Raw genomic sequence first — 26043 nt, 5'->3', positions numbered from 1 at the left:
CTCTCTCTCTCTCTCTCTCTCTCTCTCTCTCTCTCTCTCTCTCTCTCATTCACTTCTTCAACCTAAGCCACCATGTTTCTGGAAAACTGGAAGCGGCTGCAGATGAGACTAGGCTACTTCTGGGACCTGACTGGCATAGAAGAGGAAGAAGTAAGTTATCTTGCATATCTGTCTCTCCTTCCCCTGGGAGTTTCTACTGTCTTGAGGAGATGCAGGGTGGAAAGAGAAAAAAAGCTGGTGCTTGGTGGTGTCTACTCTTTGCTTTCCTTCCTTCCTGAGATGCTCCTGGAATACCAGTCATATTAAGCCAGATTTTCATCCAACTGCCTCAATATCCTCTTCTATGAAATAAGATTGCATCACTGGCAACACTGGACCTTTGTGGTGTCCTTGAATTGGAACTTCTCTCTGCCAACCCCACCCTACCCCCAATCAGAATAAAGGCAATGAATCAGATAAATCTTGATTAACATAGTTACAAATCCTTTTAAAAAAATTTTATAGATGGTATTTTGGGACTTTTGTTTCCTTGGGGACAAGGAGCACTAATCTCTCCACCTGGTCATAAGTGGTCTCTCAAAGACTTTGGTATTCACTGTCCTTGAACTTTTTTATGTGTATGTCCAAGTACCTTCTGTCAGATTTCTTGAATCATCTTGGGAGTGGGGTAAGGATGAGAGAATGGAACTGGTTGTCAAATCTTCCTTAAGATTGTTGGAAAGAATAACAAATGTTCTGGCAGATCATTCTGGCTGTGGGAAACTGGGATAAGAACAAAAAGGTTGAGGGTGGATTCTCCTAAAGACAAGTTTTCCAGAACAAATGATGTTAAACTAAAAAGAAAATTGCTTCAGGGTGTGATGAGACTGCTAGTGTTTTGTTGGGTGCTCATGATAAATAGAAAACATGAAGGTTCGTGTAATTAAGTAGCAGAGTCAGAATTCAAACCTCGGTACCTCCTCTGACTCCAAATCTAATAGTCTTTCCACTTTGTCAGGATGATTTTCTCTCTGGCTATAGCTAGTAATGGAGCCCAGCTAGCCCAGTTTGTTTTGGTTTACACAACTCTCTTTAACTACAAGTATTCTTTAATAATCTTTAGGAGTATTGGTGATGGAGAAAAGGGTCAAGGAAATGCATCTTCAGATGACATGTGGTGGGGGTGGACTAGAGAGATTCAGTGTCATGCAGGAGCTGTTTTATGAGCTTTATGATTTTTATGAAGTCAGCTATAAATGTTGAAGCAGCTGCCACATGAGTAGATAATTCTTTTTTCCCCCCATGTTCTGACAGAAATGTGGTGAGTGGCATATAGTTAATACAGCCCTGAACTGAAAACCAGGTTTTCTGTGTTCTCTGTGGACCTGGGATACTTCCTGTGACCCGAGGCAAAGAAATCCATAGCTACACATATCAGTTACATCCTAACTGATCCAACTGTCTCTTGTTCAAAGAATGTGAGAGCTCTGAGGGGCTTTGAGATCATCTAGTCTAATTCCCTCATTTTTAAGATGGAGAAACCTTTCTTTGGGCCTTTGCCTAGAGAAGCAAAGTGTCTTGCCCAAAGTCACCCAGTGTTGGAGCTGCAACCAAAAACTGCACCTCCAGATTTTGAATTGGAAGGGAGCTTAGACATCATTTAGATCAATCACTTCACTTTTATAGATAAGGTGACTGAGGCTCAAAGAGGTAAGATGGTTTGAACAAGGTCCTACAGCAAGTTATAGAAGACCCAAGATTAGAACCTTTTTCTTGGCTGTGACACTTTACACTTAATAGCAAGTCACTCTTTCAGCCCCAGTTTCTTCATATGCAAAATGGAGGTATTAATACTTAGAATATTTTTTCAATAATGTTGTAAGCACAAAGTTATGTAAACCTTAAAGCACTATAGAAATGTGAGTCATCATCATCGTCATCATCATTGGTGATATCTCTGAAAGTATTTGATTACAATAAATCTTTGGCAAGATGAAGCCTGACCAAAGTTGAAAAGGACCATGAATTGGGCAGATATTGACCATTGAGACCTCTCTCGTTCGAGGATCTTCTACAAAGTCATTTTAATCACATATTGTGGAGGCAGTGTTAAATATGTGTAGGTCCCCGTATCACCTGTTATGAGGAAGGAAACAGACATATGACAGATCTCAGATCTCTAAAGGAATTTATAACATAGTACTGTTGCCCAAAAGCACATAATTAAAATGCTGTAGGCAAAAGAGTAGGGTAACCTAAGTCAAGGATGGTTTCTTGAATTTCAAGGATGGTTTCAAGGATAGAAGAGTGGAGTCTTGAACAGGATTGTAAAAATGAATAAAGACATGTTTAGGAGAGAGGTACATGATCCGAATGAAGAATTGAAGGCCAGAGGTACTTTATATATAATGTGGACCTACACTCCCAGACAAGTGATTAGCAGGTTTACATAGCTGGAACACAAGATCCAGCCTGGAATGAGATGAAAGTTAATGGTAGTAACATGTTATAATAGAAAGAGCTCTGGATTTCAATTTATTGGACCTGACTTTGAATCCCAGCTGCGATACTTAAAAATAAAACAGGTGTTTAATAAGCAACTACAGTATGTAGAATAGGGTAGGTGCTGTGGAGGAAATACAAAGTTTAGAGAGGATAAAGTTCTTATCCTCAAGAAACTTACAATTGGGGTGAGAAGGCAAGATATCAATACAAAATAGCTATTATACCCAGTAGTGTATTTCAAATGCAAAACAGGATAATTACTACCTGTGTGATTCTGTCCAAGTCACTTAACCTCCCTTGACATTTGTAAAATAAAGGGATTGGACTTTGATGATTTCTGAAGTCCTTTTTAGCTCTGGATCCAATGATTATTAGAGTAAACAGGTAGCCATGGAAATAGAAGAAAGGTTATACATTTCTAGGCCTGAGTGGGAAGAGTTTTGGGAGGTGGACACTGGGGCAAGAACGGATCTTGGAAGAATATCACATGACCATAAATTTATAGCTAGAAAGAGATTTAGAGATTAGTGAATATAATCATCTAATTTTATAAATGAGGAAACTATAGAGTCCCAAGAGGTTAAATAACTCTCTTAAGGTTATGCAAATAGTAAACACTCAAACCAGATTGGAACCAGGGTGCTCACACCTCACTTTCAGTGCTTTTTTTCAGATATTCCCTGCCCCCTCCAGTTAGATTCTGGATTTCCACTCCAAGGATTAGAAAAGATAGCTGGTTATTATTCCATTTCCTACCATCTCACCCAAGGCAAAACATATCTAGTATCTGGAATCATAGAACTAGTAAGGATCCATCTTTTTTATCTCTAAGTGTTTTGTCTCCTTTGTTGGGATCTTCCCTTCCGGCTCAAAAGATGGCTAACTAGGTAGGCTTATAAAAATAGTTGTGGAGGATGATTACCAAGGACTTGGTGGAGAGAGATGGTCTAATGATGAGTACTCTCAACAAATCAGTGGTGGGGTTAAAGAAAGGGAGGGACAGTTGACCCTTCATTGGTTTTAGAATTCAGTAACTCCTTTTATCTCAACTCAGGGATCCTGCTATTATTATCTTGGCTATCTGGATTCCCTGACCCCAGGGGAGCTTGCTTCTTTGTTTTGCATGGTTTAGCACAATCCAATGATGTTCCTTCAACTCTGTAAGGTTGAACCAAGTGATAGTTTTGCCTTTTGATGTTTGTCATCAGCTCTTTGGGGAAGTAGAGTGATAGAGCCCAAACAAATGTGCTATAATTATTTTACTTGCAAACAGTAGGGACACATGTGTTCTTCTAGCTCAGAGATGATTGAGTCTTAATGTTTTGGGTAGGAGCTGATTTTGGTGGGATGGCCAGCACTACTATTGTGTTTTCAGTTAAAATGTTTGTGATACAAAGCATGTGGTTTTCTTTTGAAGCAGCTGACCTGCTAACATATCCTCTTTCTTTTCTCATCATCTGCACTACACCAAGGAGAATATTCAGGTTTGGTTTTCAGTGTGGTGACAGATGTCTGTGTTTTCCTTCTTCCCTTGTTCTCTGTTGTGTTTTTGGTCCCTACTCCTTGTGATTGATCAATGGCTTACCTTGCCCATCCTGAACCATAGTTTTCTTGTATTTGTGATGTTTGACTATTTTCCACTGGCTAAGAACTCTGCTTTTTCAGTCTTCCTGACTACCTTTCCCTTCTGCTCTTATATTGTGTTTTAGGAACACTCCCGGCCTGAGTATGAAACTAGGGTTCGAGAAAAGATGCTGAAAGGGCAAAAGAACCATGTCCAAAAAATGGAAACAGATAAAACTGAGAGTGAGGATGAGGTAAGTTGCTGGTATTCACTTGTCCTTGTTAATTTTAACTTCCTGAGGTTGTTTTCTTACTGTTTCTAGAACTACTTGATGAATGAAAGGTTAGAATATTGGAGGTGGATGATTTTCCTTCTTCATTGAACAAGAGTGAAATGAGAGTAGGACATTTCTTTTTGTCACTGCAGCCAAGACTTGTAGGAAATGGTCATCAGTCATACTTTTGTCAATGTTTTGCTCTCAACTGTTTTTTTTTTTCACTCTATGAAAGGTGGAGAGGGTATGTTAGGGGAAGGAAGGGAGGAAAACTAGACCTTGTTGACCTTGGCTCTGTTAAATCCTTGAGCTTCTAGGTTCAATAGTAATTTCAGGGAATACACTACAAAATGGTTCATAGGGCCCAAAGTAGCAAGCCACAAGGTCAGCTGTCTAAGCTGCTATCACAATTTCTAGCATCCTGCTGCTTACTCAAGAATCCTTGAAAATTCTTATGTAGGATGATGGTTATGGTTCCTCATTTGTGCTGCATTTTGGACTTTAATGAGACCTTGCTAAACATTCAAGAAGATACCATAGGTGGTGGATATTTCCTCTACTCTCCTCATCTATCTCTAACCCTTTGCTTCTGTTTTTCTGTTCCTGCCAAATATGGAATGAGTGAAATGATAGGCATTTTAAAATCTGTTTTGTGTTTCACATTTGCCCTTGCTGCATCTTTTATTTGAATTCACATTTGTCATGAATTAATTTTATTTCTTTTTACATACTCAGAGTAGAACTTCTTCATCTTAACATGCAAAATTATGCAAAGCTAAAGGAATGTGTGTGTGTGTGTGTGTGTGTGTGTGTTTTTAACTAGAACACAGGCTCTCTCTTCAATAGGACTTCAGTATAAGACAGAGAGGCCTTCTGCTCACTCAAAGTTGTGTTGTTAGGAAGTAATCAATTTGTTCTTAGGAAAAATAATCACCACTTTCACTACCACTACCTTGAGCAACAACAATAGCGCCATCAAAAAACATTCATCAAGTGGCATTATTTTCATCTTCCTCGCCATTCCAAGTACTTTTGAATTGTTTCTTCCCCTTCTGTCTATCTCTCCCTCTCTTTCCTCTCTCTCTCCCTTCCTCCCTCCTTATTCCTCTCTATTCCTGCCTTTCCATCCCCACCCACCTTGAATTTCTCCCTGTCTGGTGTTCCCCCCCCTATTTTCAAAGAATCATTGATTTACACCTGGAAGAGACTTTAGAAAGCATCAAATCCAGCCTCATTACATTACATATATGAAAAGTGAGGCCCAGAGAGGCTTGCCTTATTTCACTCAGATAGTGAGGGGCAGGGTTCTCTGATTAAATCCTGTGTGCTTTCACAGAGCGTTCTACATTCTCCTAAACCTGGAAAAAATAGGCCATTTATTTTATTTGACTTACTTACCTTTGACCTAGTTAAGTAGCTGCTTTCACAGAATCAGAGAATCTTATTTCATTTTTTTTTCATTTCATGCCACTTGCCTTTTAATACATTTCATTTGAATCCCTGCTTATACTTGTTTTGGAGTTAATCATTCCTTCTTTTGGGAGACTGGTAGGTCTACAATAATTTTTTGTACTCTTCAGTGTATTCATTACTTTACGCATAACTCTAGTTTTATTTATTGAATTGGGGCCTATACTAAAGCCCAGGATCTGCCCCTTGCTGATGCTTTAGGTGAGGTGGTTAGTCCTGCTTAGTTTTACTCTCGGTTCCTGTGCTGACCTCTAGCTCTTAGGTCTAGCCTTCCCCTGATTCTTTGTGCTGCAATGCAGTGGATGCTCTGCGTCCCCTGTGTGAGGAAAAACAGAATCCCTGAGCTTAGAGTGTTCCTGTCTGAGGCCTATGGTTTCTGTACTTGTTTCTGCCCACTGTAACAACCACATGTGGCTCTCCAAGTCCTCAAGTGCAGCCCTTTGACTGAATCTAAACTTCCCAAAACAAATCCCCTTAATAAAAGGCTTTGTTTTGTAAAACTTGTACTCGATCAAAAGGTTGTGCCCAAGGACCTAGAAGGCCATAGGTTCCCCACCCCTGCCTAGGACTTTCAAGGTCCCTTCCTTGGGGCTTTCTGACCACTCTGGGGCTTTTCTGAGAGGGTGTTTGATCTTGTTGCCTTAGCAGAGCATTTCACCCCTGGGCCATCTCTGGTTACGGTGGGAGGTTACCTTGTGCTGGTACTGGCTTTCATGGTGTTCCCTTTCCCACTTGTGCTCTAGTTTATTGTGCTAACCTTTTCTTAGTCCTTGTCCTTCTTGACCTCTCTATAATGTTTGATACCATTGGCTCACTTGGTTTTCTTGTTGCTGTTCTTTCTTGGTCCTCCTCCTCCTTGTCTAAACACTTCTTTGGAATCTCATTTGGAAAAGGAGTCCATCTCCTTTTCCTTTAGTATGGGCATTCCTAGACAGAGCTATTTCCCCCCTTTCTCTTGTCCTTTTGTATACCTTGTGAGATCCCACGGGCTTTAAATATTATCTTTAAGCAGATGACTCCTATATCTGTATACTCAGTTCAAATCTTCCTTTGACTAATCCAACATTACCAGTTGCTTACTGGGTATCTCCTTTTGGATGTCCTGTAAGCACCTCAAATAAAAATGTTTACTATGAAACTCAAGGTCTTTCCTCTAAGGCTACCTTTTCTTCAAACTTTCCTCTTTCTGTTGAGCATTCTCTCTTCTTCCTAGGTACCCAGTTTATAACCCAAAACCCTCACCAGTCATATCTCTTGTATTTCCTTTTCTCTATTCACATGGCCACTACCCTAGGGCCACTACCCTACTAGGGCCACTGCCCTTGCCTGATTCTGTAATAGCTTGCCAAGTGTTGTCCTTCATAGTCTCTCTCCTCTTTATTCCATCCTCCACATAATTGCCAAAATATTATTCCCAAGGCCCAGGTCTGACCATGTCAAGTCATTGTGCCCATCTCCATTCTGGGATATTTTTGCAAACTCTTTCTTAAGCCTGCCATGCAATTTTTCCTCATTTAAGAAGTTTTGATTTTCTTCAACTTTCAACTTAGCTGCCATCTCCTCTGTGAAGCTTTCCCTGATCTCTTTCAGTTCTTAGTGGTCTAATCCTCCTTAATTTTCCTTTACTATGCTTTTTTACATATGTCTTGTATTCCCTTAATAGAATGTAAGCTCTTTGAAGGCAGGGACTGTTTTGTTTTTGAATTTGTTTTTCTAGTACCTAATACAGTGCCTTATATCATAAACATTTGTTGACTTGAAACACATTATAGTATTACTGTCCTCACTAAGATTCTAGCATTTGGAATGAAGTGCTACACAAATTAATGAACCAGGCCATAAAATCTCCTTTTTGATGGGAAAATTTGCCCTCATTTGTAGGCAGCCATGTGCCACTTCTAAGTAGGTTTAGATTACATTTTGGAACTTAAGTTGGTAAATAAGTTAGGAAAGGTAGCTCTGGAAAAAACACAGAAGAAGGCTCAAGATTTAGTCTGTGACTCTGGCTCTGTCTCTTACACTCTCTGGGCCTGCCTTGGTTTTACACCTACTATCATATAGGTCAGTCATCCCCACTCATTGACTATATCCCATAGCTGTGGAATGGAATAAGATCGTAACTACTGATGCTTCTTGGGGTGAAAGAGTGTGGCACAATGGAAAGAATATCAGTTTGTGAATTAAGAGACCTGGGTTTGAGTCTCTAGTCTTGTCTCTACCATTAGTGTTCCTTTCTCTCTCTCCCTCTCCCTTCTCCCTCACATTCCCTTCCCTACTTCTCTCCTTCTCTCCTTCTCTATGATCTTGGGAATTCTCATTGTCATACTGCACAAAATCAGGGGATTAGACTAACTGATCTCTAAAGGCCCATTTTAGATCTAAAATGTAAATCCTAAAAAAACTAGAATTTCCTTGGGAATAGCCTGAATAACTGGATTTTAAGTTGGAAAGCCAAATCTCTATAGCCATCTTGTCCAACTTTTACATAAAAAAATCCAATACAATGGTCTCCAAAAGTGATCATTCAATCTCTTTTTGAAAATGCCTCCAGTTAGGGAGAACCCATTAGTTCCAATGGCAACCCATTCTACATATAGATAGATCTCTTCAGGAGTTTTTCCTAATATCAAACTTAAATTTGCCTATTTTAAGTCTCCATCCATGACTCCTTGTTCTGCCCTCTGGGATCAAAAAGAGCAAGACTAATCCCTCTTTCTATAAAAGCCATTGACCTATTTGAAGATAGCTTTCATATCTCTCTAAGATGTCTTTCTTTCAACCCCTGCTTTTTTTACTTCAGCTGAAGCATAATATATTTTGCTCCAGCCTTTTACCTTTTCCCTGTATGTGTCACTCTTTTTCAAATGTGTTTCCTGTAAACAACATATTGTAGGATTATGGTTTTTAATCCAATCTGCTATACCCTTCCATTTTATGGGAGAGTTCATCCCATTCACATTTACAGTTATGATTACTGTCTGTGTCTTTTTCTCCATCTGTTTATGCTTTTCTTTCTCCTTTCTCCCCCCACCCCAACTAGTGTTTTGCTTTTGACTAGCACCTCCTTTGGTCCCCCCTCCCTTCTATTATCCCTTTCCCTTTTCTTCCCTTTTACCCTTACTGCTTCTTCCCTCCCTTCTATCCCCCCTCCCTTTTCTTCCCCCCTCCCTTTTCTTTCCCCTTTCCCCTCCTACTACCTATAGTGCAAGTTAGATTTCTATACCTGATTATGTTATTCCCTTCTTGAGCCAAATCTGATGAGAGTATGGTTCATACAATTCTCATCCCCCTCCCTTCTTTACCTCTGCTCTAATAGGTTTTTGTGTCTTTTCTTGTAATGTAATTTACTCTTGTCTGCCTCCTCCTTTCTCAGTACATTTTCTTAGCTCAGACCAATCCACTTACTTGGATCCATTTAACCCACTTGATTAAATTTTTTTTATCATTACATCAAAGTCAACTTATATCCACCCCCTTTATGTATACTCCTTTGACAAGGTATAATAACAATACAGTTCTCAAGAGTTGCAAGTGTCATCTTCCCTTGTAGGGATGTAAACATTTTGCCCTTATTAACAACATATTGTATCTCTCTGTCCCATTTACCTTTTAATGTCTCTCTAGAATCTTGTACTTGAAGATCAAGTTTTTTGTTGAGCTCTGGTCTTTTTATCAGGAAGGTTTGGAAGTCCCCTATTTCATTGAATATCCATCTCCTTCCCTGAAAAATCATGCTGATTTTTGCTGGGTAGTTAATCCTTGGCTGCATTCCAAGCTCCTGTGCCTTATGGAATATCATGTTCCATGCCCTACGGTCTTTTGATGTAGAGGCCACAAGGTCCTGTGTAATTCTGACTGTGGTTCCATGATATTTAAATTGTTTCTTTCTGGCTGCCTGCAGTAATTTCTCTGTAATCCGGTAATTTTTGAATTTAGCTATTTTATTCCTTGGCGTTTTCAATTTGGGATCTCTTTCAGGCAGGGAGCAGTGGATTCTTTCTATAGTTATTTTACCTTCAGGTTCTAGGACTTCAGGGCAGTTTTCCTTTATGATTTCCTGAAGGATATTGTCCAGGCTCTTTTTTTTCATCATGACTTTCAGGTAGGCCTATAATTTTTAAATTGTCTCCCCTGGATCGATTTTCCAGGTCAGCTGTTTTACCCATGAGGTATTTTATGTTTTCATCTATTTTTTCATTTTTTTGTTTCTGTTTGACTGTTTTTGATGTTGCAGATGTGGGTTTGATGACAATATTGTCCTCTTCAGAATTTCTGTCTTGATCTTCACTCTTCTCATAGTATGAATCTATCGTACATTTCTTTTTACTCATGGTGTTTCTTTGTTCCTTGGCCTTTAAGGAGATTAAGCTCTCCTGCTGGGGAGCAGAGGGCACTGACTCAAGCTTCTTGTGTTGGGAGCCTAGGTCTTGGTCACTGGCTTTGTGTGCTGGGGCCTCTTATGTTGGCAATTGGAGGCTGTACGGTTCTGGCAGCTTATCTGGTCTTGGGCTGGAATCAGCAAGGCTGGGACTTTCAGGCAAATCCAGGTTGCCTGCTTTTCCTTTCCTTTAGCTTTGTTTAGCTCCTTTTAGATAAGTGCTGCCAGGTGTTTATCTGCCTGGGGCCCCTTGCAGTGCTGCCTCCCTTATTTCTGTCGAGGCACTGGGAGACTTCTTGGCTGTAGAATGCCGAGGCACCTGGTGGTTTTCTGAGCTGATTTCCACCAGTTATCCCACCCTCACTGAGGCACTTGGAGGTACAGCTGTTGGCGTTTGCCTGCTCGGCCACCTGGGCTTTGGGATCTCCTCCTGGTTGGCAGTTGGAGGCTGTAGGGTTCTGACATCTTACCTGGTGTTGGGCTGGAATCAACAAGGCCAGCACCTCTAGGTTGCTTTCTTCAGCTCCTTTCAGACGAATGCTGCTGGGTGCTTATTCGCCTGGGGCCCTTTGTAGTGCCACTTCCCTTATTTTTGCTGAGGCACTGGGAGACCCATTTGCTGTAGAATGCCGAGGCACCAGAATCTCCTTCTGGTGTGCTAAAGTGGCTTTTTCCACTAGCTGGCTGGGCGACTCCTGTTTCGTACTGCTCACCTTCCCCCAGGGTAAGAGGGGCCTTTCCCATTAACCCCTCTAGCTACCTGGGTTACTGCACTTCTGCTCCCCATCTTTCTTCTGGTTCAGCTGTTCCAGGGTTTTTTCTGGGGTGATATTTTCTGGATTTTCAGAGGTTGATAGGGGAGGGTGAGAGCAACTACCTTTTTACTCTGCCACCTTGGCTCCCAGAAGTGGAAGTCCCCAGATGTCTTTCTTTCAAGCTGAGTGTCCCTGGTTCCTTCAACATCCTTTTGTAGGATAGATGTGAGGCCTTTAACCCTCCTGGCTACCTACCTCTTGACAGCTTATCAAAGTCCTTCCTTAACTGTGACACCCAAAACTAAATAAAATCCTTCAGATACAGATTGACAAGAGCAAAATATGGTGAAACTCTTACTTTTCTTCTTAAAAGCTCTACCTCTTTTAATGCAGGCTAAGAGCTAGTACTAGATAGAGCTTATAAATGAGTTCATACCATTAGTTAATCGGTTCTCTGATTGTCTTGTCTTTACATTCCCAGCATTTAACACAGGGCCTAGCACTTTAGTAACTTCTTGATATGTGTGTTGATTAAATTGGCTCTTGACAGACCTAGGTTCAAATCCCATCATCCACATTTATCACATTTATGTAGTTACACAGTATTTTTTTAAAATCAAAATAACCCTGTAGAGTAGTAACCTTGTAGTATCCCCACTTTACAGATGAGAGAACTGGGTGTTGGCAAATTTATGTGACCTTGGGATAAATGAGAATGAGTGGTAACCATTACTCTTGGATCAATTGATCAAGTATTTATTCAGGCCTTGTCCTTGGTGCTAGAAATACAAACACAAGATACAAACCAAAACAGAACAAAATAATTCTTCCCTTACATTCTATTAGGGTGACAATATGTTCATGAACAAGCATATACAAAATATATTTACAATTAATATAAGATAAATTTTTGGGGAGGAGTGCAACAGCAGTTGGGTGGGGAGCAAAAAAAAGACTTTTTGTATACCTAGGAGAGCACAGGAGTGGCTTCATGTAAAAAGTGGCAGGAGTAGAATTTTGAAGGAAGCAAGGGATTCTGAGAGGTGAACATGAGATGGGGGAGTACATTCCAGGTATTGGACATAGCCAGCTTAAAGATATAGAGATGAGAAATGGAGTACTGTGTGAGGAAAATCCAGACGGACACTTTGGCTTAGCCATAGAGTACGAGGAGGGTAGAAATGTGTCATAAGGTTGGAAAGGTAGGCCAGGCTGTAAAGGTACTTTAAAAGTTAAACAGAGGAATTCATATATTTGTTCATATAGGCAATAAGGAATCACTGGAGTTTATTAAGTACAGAAATGACATTGTTAGACCTGCACATTAGAAAAATCACTTTGGCAGCTGTGTAGGGGATGGATTGGATAGGGAAGAGATTCACTACAGGGAGATTGATTAAGAGGCTGTTGCAGGAGTCCAGAAAAAAGGAGATGGATGCCTGAACTAGGGTGGTGGCTGTGTGAGGAGAAAGAAGGGGAGGGAAATGAGAATTATTTTGGAGATAGTCATGACAAGATTTAGCATCTATTGGTTCATGTGGCAAGGGATATTGAACTAAGAATAATGTCTTGATGTAAACTTGAGCAACTAGGAAAGTTCAGAAGGATGATAGATTTTGGGTAAAAATAATGAAAGATGATGGATTCCTCTTCCTTATCAATTTACGTACCCCACAATTTCAGGAGAATTAATTGCCTTTATTGTGAATTATAGAAGGAAAAAATCCCAGTCCCTTTCTGTGGAACTTTTTGTTACCACCTTGAAGGAAGAGCCAGACAACAAGACAAAGAAAAGTACATGGTTCTGCCTCCCAGCTTTATAGTTATTGATGTTTCCCAGGCTCACATTTTCTGAGAAAGAACTGTGTTAGAGGGTAAATGGCCCTTCGCTTAATACCCTCTAGGTCTAGGGCATGGAGAGCAAATACATATAGACACATGCAAATCAATATACTACTCTTTATATTTTCAAAGGGTAACTGATTGTTTTCTAATTAGAATCCTCCTCCCCATCTGCCGAAATGATCTTCCTAAAGCGCAAATATGATCATATCTGGTCATTCGAGTAGTCCTCTATTCAAAAGTCTTCACTGTCTTCCTATTTCCTCTGCTAAAATGCTCTTGACTTGGCATTTAAAGACTTGCACAATCTAACTCCAGTCTACCTTTCCCAATTTATTTTATATTAATCACCTTCACATACTCTTTGTCTTAACTAAACTGGGTTACACACTTTAAGCAAATTCATCATCCCATCTCTCACTTCTCTATCTCTTAGGATTCTTAGTTTCTTTCAAGGATTGGTTGAGATGGCACCTCCAACAGTAAGCCATTCCCAATCCTCATACTTATTAGCATGTCCTCTCTCTCTGTCTCTGTCTCTCCCTCTCTCTTTCCCTATATTCTTCTCACTTTCCCTTCTTCCTTCTCCCTCTCCTCTTTCCTCTGCCTCTCCCTTCCTCCCCCTACCCCCTCTCCAAATTGTCTTGTTTATACTTATCTACTTGGCTATTGTTTCTCTATAGTAGAATGCAATAGCAATATCCTACAGGAAGGGACTGTTTTTCATTTTTTAAAAAATGAAATGAATGAGTAAAAAACTTTTATTAAGTGCTTACTATATGCCAAGGAGTATGCTAAGTGCTGGTGATATAAATAGAAAAAAATTGAGTCCCTACCCTCAAGGAGTTCATATTCTAACTGGGGGAGCCAATATATAAAATAAATTTTAACTGAGACACATGGAAAGGCCTAGAAATTTAGTGACTGGTAAGAGTCACGGGGAGTTAGGTTGACTTTGTAGCTCTAATTCTTTCCATATCATGGGAACTTAATAAATATCTGTTTAAATGAATGAGAAAGAAATAGTCATTGGAATAACCCATTTGTTGCACACATAGTCAAGTGGAAAGAGTACTGAACATGGAGTTAAAAGTCCTAGGTTTCAGTTATTGACTCTGTGACCATTAACTTCTTTTTCTGAGTTTCCTCACTTATACAATGAATTCGTTTGATGGGATAATTGCTATGGTCTCTTCTGGTTCTTATACTTTTATTTAGTTTTAAAGGAGAAACTAATTTGGAGGAACTGTTTTGAAAGAACCAACATGGTTGATGCCTATGAGTAGAGAGGCTGTTGTGTCACAAGTGCGAATGCTAATATAACCTTTGCTTGGATCACTTACCAGCATTAAAGGCACTTTAAAAATAACAGTCTGTTTAACTTATTCCTAGAATTTACATCATAAAACTAGTTTTCACCCAAGCATTTAACCTGTAAGGATGAAAGGACCTGTCCTCCAGGTACTCCCCAGCCTTGCTTGTTGTATTATACCCAATGAATGTTTTATAAGAAGCATTGAAATGAGAAGAACATTTGCCAAGAGGAGAACTTCAGATGAGATGCATGTTAATTTATTGTTGCGGCAAACAGCCCTGGGGACAATTATTTCAAAAGAGAACTCATCTAAAGTTAAAGTAGCTAAAACATTTACGGCAAATGCCTCTGGCACTAGCAGCAAACACACATGGGAAATGCATTATACATGACTCTGCTGCCTTTGACAAGAAGGAAGACATCAGCAGCGGGAAGCTCAGAGATAGTTACAGAGGGGGGAGAGAGGGAGGCCCTGAGAAAGATGACGGTGGGATTCTTAGTTCTTTTCTCTGTCTTTTTGAGCAAAGATAGGATGTGATTTGGACGACTCATAAAGATCTTGGAGAATTACTCCCATTGTTCATTGAATCCCTTGAGTAAAGCCACCATGTCTCTCTCTTGCTATCTCTAACCTTATCACTCAGTTGCTCAAAAAACATTTTAAAACATTGTGTGCCACAGGGGCAGCTAGGTGGCGCAATGGATAGAGCACTGGGTTTGGAATCAGGATGACTCATCTTTGTGAGTTCAAATCTGACCTCAGACACTTATTATTTGTGTGACCCTCCATAAGTCACTTGAACCTATTTGACTCAGTTTCCTTATCTGTAAAATGAGCTGAAGAAGGAAATGGCAAACCACTCCAGTATCTTGCCAAGAAAACCCCAAATGGGATCACAGAGAGTTAGCCAAGACTGAAATGACTCAATAACAATGTGTATCATGCATTGTGCTAGACACTGAGAATATAAAAGAAAAACGTTAAGTAGTCCCCAACCCCAAGGAACTTATATTTTATTGACTGGAAGGAAACAACATGTGCACAGATGTATATATACACATATTATAGACAAAGTAATTTTTGACAGATTATTTAACCTGTCTGGGCCTCAGTTTCCTTACACATAAAATTAGTTTGAACTAAATGATAGAAATTTTATGTGAGTCTGGTTATATTTTTGAGGCTGTAAAGCACAACTTAACACTCACTTGGTTTAAAAAAAAAAGGCACAACCTAAGTCATTGCCTAAGACTCCTTCCCTACTTCCTTTTGTCATTATGAAGAATTGCTTGACTGTTTGAGGAGGAAACCATCTCAGAGAGGGAAGTGACTTTTCCTGAAAGTCACATAGCACATGAAAAATGTAGGTCATGCTTGAAATCAGCTCTTCTGTCTTCAAGTACAGAAATGATTCTATTTTGCCATGCCAGTATATAGCTTTCATGATGGAAGATTTTCCTGGGAAGTGTTTGGGACCACATTTGAATTTTTTTTTTGGCAAGTTGTAATCTTTCTGCTGTACTTTTTTTTGTTGGGTGAGTTAAACACAGATCTGACAGAAAGGTCTTAATGCTAAAATCTGCTAAATGCTTGGTTTGCATGAAACTACAGCAGACTAAGTTATTGTATTTCTTATGTGTCATTTTGAAATGGGAGCTGTTAGTCAATGCCATCTTCCTCAGTGAGACAGTTTTCTTATTGAATTCAATAAACATTCAACGCCTAGTGTGTGTGTGACTTTGTACTTTGACTGGGGGAGGGGTGAAAATTTTTTTAAAAATTCATCTTAGGAGTATTGATGAGGTATGAGTACCAAAACTGGTGTAATCTCTGTGATGAGATTTTCCCAGGGGTGGAGGTGGGGAGTGATGATGAGATGTGAGATGATGAAGATGATGATGACAATGATGATGATTATGATAAGTAATGTGAGTCTCTGCATATGAGGCAAAATTTCACCTTTATTTGATACACAATTCAGAGCCATTGAAGGACTTTAATCAGATAAATGACATAACTAGATATGTGCTTTAAGAAAATAAGTCTAGCATCTTTGTGAAGTCAATAGAAAGATGCTGTATAGAAATTGGCCATTTTTAAAGAATTTAGTATCATAGAATCTTAGAACTCCAATGGACTTTAAAAATCAAGTAATCTACACTCCCTACTTTACAGGAATGGAAACTCGGGTTCAGAGAAGTCAAATTACTTGCCCAAAGTCACATAGCTCGTTAGTGTCATGGCCTGGAGCAGAATTCATCTCTTTGTTCCCCCTTCAGTATTCTTTTCACTGTACTATGACTACAAGGGCCTCAATTCCTTGTAATGGAAGGTCTGTCAGCCCTGGCTACTCCCTCTAATGGTAGAGATTGCAATCCAGTCATGCTTTCTCACATGATTCTTATCAATGTCTTCCTATATATCTGCCCTAGAGGACCTACCCAGTGCACTAAAGGCCTTTGTCTAGCTCATTTAAGCTTCCATGGGTGACAGGGCAGCACTGTAGCTTGTCTCTCTGTTAGGCCTTACACATGTGCTTTTCCCAAGCATACATTTCCCAGACAATATCTTTTATTTTGTTTCTTATACATGAGTCATTATTGGCAGTATGTTGGTACCTACTGAAATCTACCATACATCTCTCCATTACCTTATGGGTAACCTACTATTTTGATCCTTTGTTCATGATTTATGATGAATACGTATCAGCGTTGATGTTACAGTGTTAGAAAGATGGATTTTTGTGTCAGGAGCTATTTGAGATTATTCAAAGTAGAACATATTTCCCCAAATGCAATACAGCATGCTCTTTTTCTCCCGTACAACTCTGGACACAACTCATGTATATATTAATTGACTGTCAAAGATGTATGTACTGATGGATGAATTCACTGTCTTTCCCCATCCAACTGTGTGCCATAATTTTTACAATAGGCATTCTTCATTTCTTTTTTTCTTTGTTAGGCTGTCTTTTTTTGAGCAGTTATGAATCTCACTGAGTTTTTCTGTAGTAGTCCACATGTGCTACTTGATGCAATCAGTTCAATGACATCTGCAGAAAAAGGTTTCTTTTTGTGTCTTAAATTCCTTTGACACTCTGGTGAAGTCAAACGATGCTTTAAAAAATAATGTTTTTAATTGAAAAAAATAAAACACATAGGATTACAAAGGAAACCAAAGGTTTGTGAAAATAAAGATATAATTTATTTCTCATCAAAGTCCCACAGATACCCTGAAATCTATTCACAGATCTCTTGAGAATGCTTGGATCCCAGATTAAGAAGCCCTGTTCTAGATCTTACCATCAATAGGGGATCCGTCTTTTGACTTCATATAATCATAATCCATTTTAACTTTACATAAGAATATTAATTTTCCCCTTCACTGTAAAAACTCTCATGTCTCTTTTATGTCAGATAATTTTCCCCATTCTGCCTCTCCCTTTCCCCTTATCCCAGTGCATTCTTCTTTATGATCTCTTAATTTTATTTTTTTAGGTATCATCCCATCATAGTCAACTCACGCCGATATCCCCTGTCAATGTATGCTCTTTCTAACTGCTCTAATAATAATAATAAAGTTTTTAGGAGTTACAAGTAGGAGTTACATTTTCCCATATAGGAATATAAACCATTTGACCTTATTGAACCCCTTAAGATTTCTCTTTCCTGTTTACCTTTTTATGCTTCTCTTGAGTCTTGTATTTGAAAATAAAACTTTCCATTTAACTCTAGTCTTTTCATCAGGAATGCTTTAAAGTCCTTTATGTCATTGAATATGTATTTTTTTCCTCTGAAGGATTATACTCAGTTTGCTGGGTAGGTGATTCTTGATTATAATCTTAGCTCCTTTAGCCCCTGGAATGTCATATTCCAAGTATCCAATCCTTTAATGCAGAAACTGCTAAATTTTGTGTTATCCTGACTGTGGCTCCACAATATTTCCATTTGGCCAATTCTGTTTTTTAAGGAGGTTTTTTTTCTTTAGTGGATTTTTGGGATTCTTTTACCATTTGGCCTATTCTTTAATGTGTAATTTTCTTCAGTATTTTAAAATGTTATTTTCTTCAGTTTTTTTTTGTACCTCTTTTGCCAAACTGTTCATTCTTTTTTCATGATTTTCTTGCATTACTCTTAATTTTTACCCCAATTTTTCCTCTACCTCTCTTATTTGATTTTTGAAATCCTTTTTGATATCTTTCAGAATGTTTTTTGGGGGAGAAGGGAACCTGAGACCAACTCACATTTTTCTTGGAGTCTTTGGATTTAGCAGTTTTTACTTTGTTGTCTTCTTCTGAGTTTGTGTTATGATCTCCTCTGTCGCCATAGTAACTTTCTATGATCAGGTTCTTTTTTTGTTGTTTGCTCATCTCCCAGCCTATTTCTTACCTTTTAATTTTGTGTTAAAGTTGGGTTCTACTCCCGGGTTGGAGAATATACTATTTCAAGTTCCAAGTTTTTTATGTAGCTGTTTTCAGAGCTAGTTCTGGGGGTATGTAAGTTTTCAGTTCTTCCAAGGCACTATGATCTAGGTAGAAGTGTATTTACTACTCTCCTGGACTGAGCATGACCACAAGCACTCTTTTCCACCCTGAAACTGTGACCAGGGTTCCTGTTCCAACTTCAAGCTTTGGTGTCTGGTGCTCTACTCACCCTAGGACTGCAACCCAAGACTGTGACCCAGATCCTTGTATGGGCAATGCAACAGAGTCCTGCACCAGTACCAGCAATGGGACCCTGGTAATCTCCTTCTGACCAGTTATCTGACCTCCTTACTCTCTGTGGGCTAAAAGTTCTCAAAGCTACTGCAGCCACTTCAGTCACCCTTAGAGCCTGCTACTGTCTTGCTGAAGCCTGACCTGCTCTTGTACCAGGGTGTTGCCTGCACAGGACTTCACTCTGCTCTCATCCTGGTATGACAGACTTTTTCTGCTGACCTTCTAAGTTGTCTTTAACTGAAAAATTGTTTTACCCTGTTCTCTTGTGGGTTCTGCCACTTTTGAACTTGTTTTGAGGCATTATTTAAAATTGGAAGGAAATTTGGGAGATCTCAGGCAAGTCCCTGCCTTTCCTCCACCATCTTCTGCTTCTCTTCTTTCTCAATGCTTTTTTCTTAATTATGAGTTGTGGAACATGGAATTCCATAGTAAGAAAGAAGCACAGAGCTCAAAGTTGAGTAAGAGTTCCTTAGCAAACTCTTCGACATTTCACTGGTAAGGAGGAACCTATGATCTTTTTTTATCCATAAGTCACAGATAAAAGGAAATTTTGAATGTCCCTTTGCTCTCTGCCCTATTAAGACTACATCTGGTATATTATTTTCAGTCTTGGTTACTAGTTTAGGAAGGATGCTGATCATTTGAATAACATCCAAAAGATGACAACTAGGATGGTGAAGGGCCTTGACACCATCCCGTATGATGATTGGATGGAAGAACTGGGGAAGATTAGTCTGGAGAAGAGAAGAATTTTATAGGAAATGACCTTTTTTGAGGTGTTTAAGTGGAGGATGGATGACCACTTAACACAATGTTCTCAGGTGGCTTTCTGAGATTTCTTCTTAGTCTCAGATTCTGTGATTCTCTTATTCTGGGAGTCTTATTTCAGGTTGGTAGAATTTTGGTGGCTGCAGAAATTTGACATTAAATTCATTTTTATTATAATGGCACACAATCTAGCAGGCCAACTTCCATAAATATCATCATGAATTTGGGCATCTGCATTTAGTTTAGATCTTTCATGTCAGGAAATTTGCCCTGGCAAAGTACTCATCCAAATATTTGCACTTCTTAGCATATAGCAGTTCCTATCCAAGAATTGCAGTTAGCTTTTTTTATAAACATGAATGAATTAATGCTCTCAACACTGCCATAAGCTGTTTGCCATCTGGATTATTTAAAGGCGTGGGACTATGAAGTGACCAGGCCAAAGACCCACAATGAGTCAGGGAAAGAACATGAGTATTGTTTGGGAGTCTGGACTGTGGTATCTTGAATGGAAATATCAAGCAATTCTGTATCCTGTCCTTTCTACAGACTCTCTAGGGTGGATCTGGAATTGGTAATCAGTCCAGCAGGAGTGGAGCATTGGACTTGATTGATGGGTGGCTATGTCAAAATTAGTCTAACATTATCCATCATTCCATCACCAACAATCATCATTTCTGAAAGTCATTATAAATTGCATAATTACACACAGCATTGTGCTTAGGTTCTACACACCCCAAAATTACATGGACAAAAACCTTGCTGAATAAAGGCTTAAAATCTAAGGCAGGGCTTCTTAATCTTTTTTGTATCATGAACCCCTTGTCAGAATAATGTTTTTAAACACATAAACTAAAACACATAGAATCATAAAGGAAACCAATTAGCAAAATATGTTTTAAAAAACTTCATGAGCCTTAGGTTAAGAACCCCTGACCTTAAGCAATATGGCGGTTGACATAATTTTATTGGTTTAGATATGCAAAGATTTTTAGGCATTATTTCTGAAATTTGGGACAGTTACCCCCGAATACATCATAGTACCAGGGCTTTTGTCTAAATTAAAATGGCTTCCCATAAGCATCATTAACCATGAAACAAAGTGCAACATATTTTTCTACGTATGTGTGCTTTTTATTAAAAATAGATTCTTTGTAACAACAAGAAAGCATCAATAGCAACAAGTATTAATATAAACATTTTATAAAATGATTAAGAGCAAGGTTTATAAATACATTGCTATGGTCAAAGGAATGTATGGCAGCCAGCAGATTAGAAAAGCTAAATGAACACATCTTGCTTTCCATTCTCCCACTTAGGAAGAGCCCTTCTCCATTAAGAGGGTATGTTAGGAGCTTCAGTTCTAGTCTTCACCTTAACTCCTTATGCGGTGATATCTAGAAGGGGCTCAGGAGAATTGGATTCTAGTCTCTTCTATTAAGTTACTACTAAATAGGAAGCTAATGTCTCATTCTGGGTCTCAGTTTTCTCATCTCTAAAATGAAGAGATTGGTCTGGATAGTGTTAAGGTACCTTTCATTGCCAATATTCTAAGCTATCATTAAGGGCAGCATCTGATGGTATGGTACAAAAATAGAAAGAATGCTGGATTCAGAACCAGAAATGTAACCAACTATTGTGGTCCTGGAAGAATCATTGAATGTCTGCATAAAATGAAGAGATTAGACTAGATAGAAGATGCCCAAAGTTCCTTTAAAGGTGCTAGGTGACACAGTGGATAGAGCACCAGGCTTGGAGTCAGGAAGACTTGAGTTCAAATCTGTCCTCAGACACTTACTAGCTGTGTGACCCTGGGCAAGTCACTTAACTCTATTTGCCTCAGTTTCCTCATCTGTAAAGTGAGCTAGAGAAGGAAAAAGCAAACCACTCCAATATCTTTGCCAAGAAAACCCCAAATGGATCACAAAGAGCCAGACATGACTGAACAACAAGGTTCCTTCTAGCCCTAACATTGTGTGATTCTGTAATACATACTGTTTAAGTTAGAGATTTAAATTTGAGGAAGAGGGTTGTTTTCCATTTGTTTATATATCCCCAATATCTTGCACAGGGTCTTACACATAGTTGGTACTCAATATGTGCTTGTAGAATTGAATTGAAGTGTGTTTTAGGAGTGAAGAAGAAAGATATTTCTACATACAAATGTCACACTTGGTACTTTGTTTTAGCATTTTATTTCCAAAGGAGAAGTGTCATTGGCAGTGACTGTCTCAACACCATTTTAACCCATGCATCCCAATGTACAACCATGATATGATTGAAACCCCAATGCCTGATTTAGATCTGCTCTGCTCTGACCACTTCCATAATTTCTTCTCCCCATGTGGTTTTTCATGTGGGTTAACTGCTATGGGCCCATCCCAGAACAAGTATATCAGCTTCTTTACTACTCCTTTCACTTTATGAATGGGCATTTTATGAGTAGTTTTTTTTTTGTATTGCAGTTACTGTCCTCCCTTGAATAACAGAGTAAGCATCACCATTGATTGCTTTGTTCTAGAAGAATTTGGAAAATATGCCTAGGGCTTATGGGAAAATCTTCAATTGTTCTTGGAGGGAAGGAGTAGTAATGGTCCATTACCTCCTGAAAAATGTGCTATCTCTTAACTTGATGGTATTTGCCTGGCCAACCCCACCTAGTTCAGTCCCCTCATTTTATAGATGAAGAAAACTGAGACCCAGGGGGAAAGTGACTTGTTCAAGTTCACACAGTTCATCGATAAAAGAGTAAACTTCAAACTCGGGTCTCTTGACTTATAATCCAGTGCTCTTTCCACTATACTGTGAAGTCTCACCATGAATGAATGGTCTCTCTACCCTGTGTAGATTAACAATAAACAGAGGTCTCCAGAACTGCTGAAATATTCCAGGACTAGGTACATCATCATCATCATCAACATTTACATAATGCCTCCTATGTGCCAGGCATTGTCTGGTGCTAATTATAAATAATATTTCATTTGATTCTCACAATAACTCTGATTTAGTAACCAGATGGTTTATAAACCATCATTTGTCTCTAGCCTGAGAGTAGCAAGAATCATATCTTTTTGCTGTTTGGTCATTACTGGCATTGAACAGGGATAAAGTGAGGGTAGCCACTCCCCAATGCAACTGATGCCTGCTATGCGATGAGTGGCAACAATGTGAGGCTTCTTCCCCTCCCTCACTGCTCGGCCACCCTCCAAGTCACACGAGTGTCTGGCACTCTGTCCAAGGTCAGACACTCAGTTCAGTATTTCTTTGTATGTGAGCAATTGCTGTGGAGATTGTTTGGTTTTAACATTAGTTTTTGGAATGTCACCCTTTTACAAAGGGGTGATAAAAAGAAACAAAATCAAATCAGAACATAGAATGTTTAATCCAGAGTGGAAAAATAGGTACTTGTTATATGAGAGACAAAATATTGTGCCTTGTTTGCTGAGAAGTAATAGCTGTTCTAAAGGAATACAATCTTTGTCGCCATTTCAAATCAAAACATCCTGACTTAAGCAAATTGGACACCAATGAAAAACAAATTAAACTGTCCAAATTGTTGAAAAATCTCAGTGGGGAACAATGGTTTTTCAGGAAAGTAAACTCAGAAAATGAGATGTCTACGAAGGTTAGTTTTCAGATTTCTAAAGAAATTATTGCTGCTAGGAAGTCTTTCATTGATGGTGACTTTATAAAGAAGTGTTTGCTGATTGCAGTTGCTAGATTATGTCCTGATTTAAAAAAGTGTTTTTGAGGAATAGTTTAATCATTAATTATACCTTTACTTGGAAAGTGAGCCACTAAAAGCCTATCTGTGGCCCGAAGAAGTTTAGCCTATTTTAATTTTGGCCCCTACCTACTGCCAAGTTGTGTAGGTCTGATGTATCTAATGGAAGTTAGGTTTACCATTGGGGTCTTTATTTCAGTTGCGTGTGCCCAGTGTGACCAGGAGACCGTTCACCTCACTGCTGGGATGGGTAGATTGTATTTATCATGCCCTACTTTATATATCTATCTATATCTTCTAAATCCATCATGTTAGTATTTCCAAGGGAGGCAGAAATAGCTCATTTGAGAGAGCATTAGACTAAAGGTCCTTGGTTCTGTCCCTGGTTTATTCATTTTTTTGTCTTCTGAACTAGTTACTTATGTGGAAAAAATGGTTCTTGGGCAATGAATGGATTGTAAACTCTTCTATGAGGAAATATCTCTTGGATCAAGACTGGTTTGGGGAGTGGGAATCAATCCAACTTAATTCAACAAGCATTTATCAGTGGAACAGATGGTGAGGGTTTTTTTTTTTTTTTTAGTTTAGCTCCAACTGAGAACATGTCCTGGTTGGTGAGTGATCAACTGCAAAGTTATGAAAGTCCCTCTGATATTTCTCTTCTGGAAGCAATTTATAGAGCAACTAGGGTCAACCTATCTCTCAAACAAGCAAATTATTACTTTTTTCTTTTATTCATATACATCAGTAGTGTTGTCCTCTGGGAACTGAGACAAAGTAACTAACTCTAAAATTTGTATCCATAGCAAATTTGAGAATAGCACCCTAGAATCCTGTCAATCCTGTTAATTCTCTGCCATTTAATATGCATATATATAGATAAATACGTATATACCTATACATGTATCCAAATATATGTATATATACAAATACACATATATATTTATGTGTGTATCTCTGCATGCATGTGCGTATGTATGTGCATATATATATAGATGCGTTTATGCATATGTATATATGTGTATATGTGCATATATTTATCTATATAAAACAAAGATACCTGTCTATGAATAGGCACTGTACCCATAATTTCATTGGTATAGGGAATTCCTGCATAAGTAAATTCCCTCTAGCCATGCAAGCCAATACCTTCTCTGAAATTTGTAGTTTTAGCGTTGCCTAGAGCACTGAAAGTTTAAGTGATTTGTTCATGGTCATGCAGCCAATAGGTGGTCTTTGAACCCAAGTGTTCCTGGCACATATCCTCTATGCCACTTTCTACCAAAGAGAGAGATGTATTGATGCACATATGTATGTATATATACACACATATACATATATTATATATACCCGCATTTACATGCATATATATTTATATCTGTATTTATATACACACATATAAAACAGGTTTTATTAAACGTCTTTTGAAAAACAAAGAATGAACTCTATCTCGGTTGGCAAGAGAATCGTTATACTCAATAAACTCCAGTGGTTCTCTATTACCTCCAGGATCAAATATCAGATTCTTTGTTTGGCTTTTAAACACCTTCACCAATAGTCCCCTTCTTACCTGTCAGTTTCCTTATACTTTACTTCCCTCCACATACTCTGTGGTCCGGCTACACTGACCTTCTTGTGGTTCCAAGGATGTAACATTTCACCTTCCAACTGTGTGCTTTTTCTCGGGCTGTTTTCCAATGCTCTCCCTTGTCACCATCTTTTCCCGGTTTCCTTCAAGACTCAGCTCAAAGGCAACCTTCTGCTCCCTCCAACTCCTAATGATTACCTGCCCTCTGAGATTACCTCCAATCTACCCTATATGTATCTTACATTTGTGTAGTTGTTTGCATATTGTATTCCCTGTTAGAATGTGAACTCCTTGAGGTCAGGGACTGTTTTTGCTCAGTGCTTAGCAAGGAGCCTGGCAAATAGTACCTAATACTCGTTGACCTACTGACTCAGAAACTTACTTACCCAAGGTTATACAAGCAACAGTTCGGATTTGAACTCTGATCCCCTAAAACCAAATCCAGAACTCTTTCCTCTGTACCACATGGCTTCCCTCATTGACATATTTCCCATGACAGCCTTTCAAATACTAAAAGATGATTATCACGTTTTCCAATATATGCTGTCTCCTCCATTATACTACAGGCTCCTTCAGAGCCAGTATAGCCTAACACTTTTATTTGTATCCCCAATGCTTAGCACAGTGCCTTGCATATAGTCAGAGCTTAATAAATGCTTGGAAAAATTCCTTCTTTCCTACATTCATTCCTTTTTTTAAAGTTCATTTATTCTCTGAAGCTACATCCTTGATTAAAAATCTAGTTGACTTTCCCTTACCCTATCACCTGTCTCTCCTCACACTCTGCTCATCATATCCTAGGGGTTGAACTGATTTAATATATGCCTGCAAATACTCTGCAAGTGGGTTTTTAACCTTTTTTTTTGTTTCATGGACCTCCTTGGTCTGTGGATCCCTTCTCAAAATGATGTTTGTAAATTCATAAAACAAAATATATCAGATTACAGAGGAAACCAATTATATTGAAATGAAATTGTCAATCTATTAAAAAAAAATAAGTCCATGGAACCCCTGCTCTAGCACAAGTATTGATGAAATTCTCTGAAATTTGATTCAATTGTACTCAGAGCCAGGGAAATGTTCAAGTGGGATTTTCTGCATATTTGTTCAAAGTTGGTGCATTCTTTTGCCTCCAGGCCCAACAGCACCCCTTCCTCCCCTAA

General features: G+C 38.8%; 1 protein-coding gene across 1 annotated transcript in view; it reads left to right on the top strand.

Annotated features, from left to right (window-relative positions):
* The window catches only part of ANO2 (anoctamin 2), a 491778-nt gene that overhangs the window by 278509 nt on the left and 187226 nt on the right, over nt 1-26043 (top strand). Inside the window, exons 12-13 of the mRNA XM_027838585.1 lie at nt 68-150; nt 4194-4301. Coding sequence (XP_027694386.1) covers nt 68-150; nt 4194-4301 — 191 coding nt within the window. The remainder of the gene's footprint in view (nt 1-67; nt 151-4193; nt 4302-26043) is intronic.

The sequence above is a fragment of the Vombatus ursinus genome, unplaced genomic scaffold, assembly GCF_900497805.2.
Source record: "Vombatus ursinus unplaced genomic scaffold, bare-nosed wombat genome assembly UNPS02014830.1, whole genome shotgun sequence".
In the NCBI taxonomy this organism is placed as follows: Eukaryota; Metazoa; Chordata; class Mammalia; order Diprotodontia; family Vombatidae; genus Vombatus; species Vombatus ursinus.
This window is presented reverse-complemented; position numbering and strand designations above follow the sequence as displayed.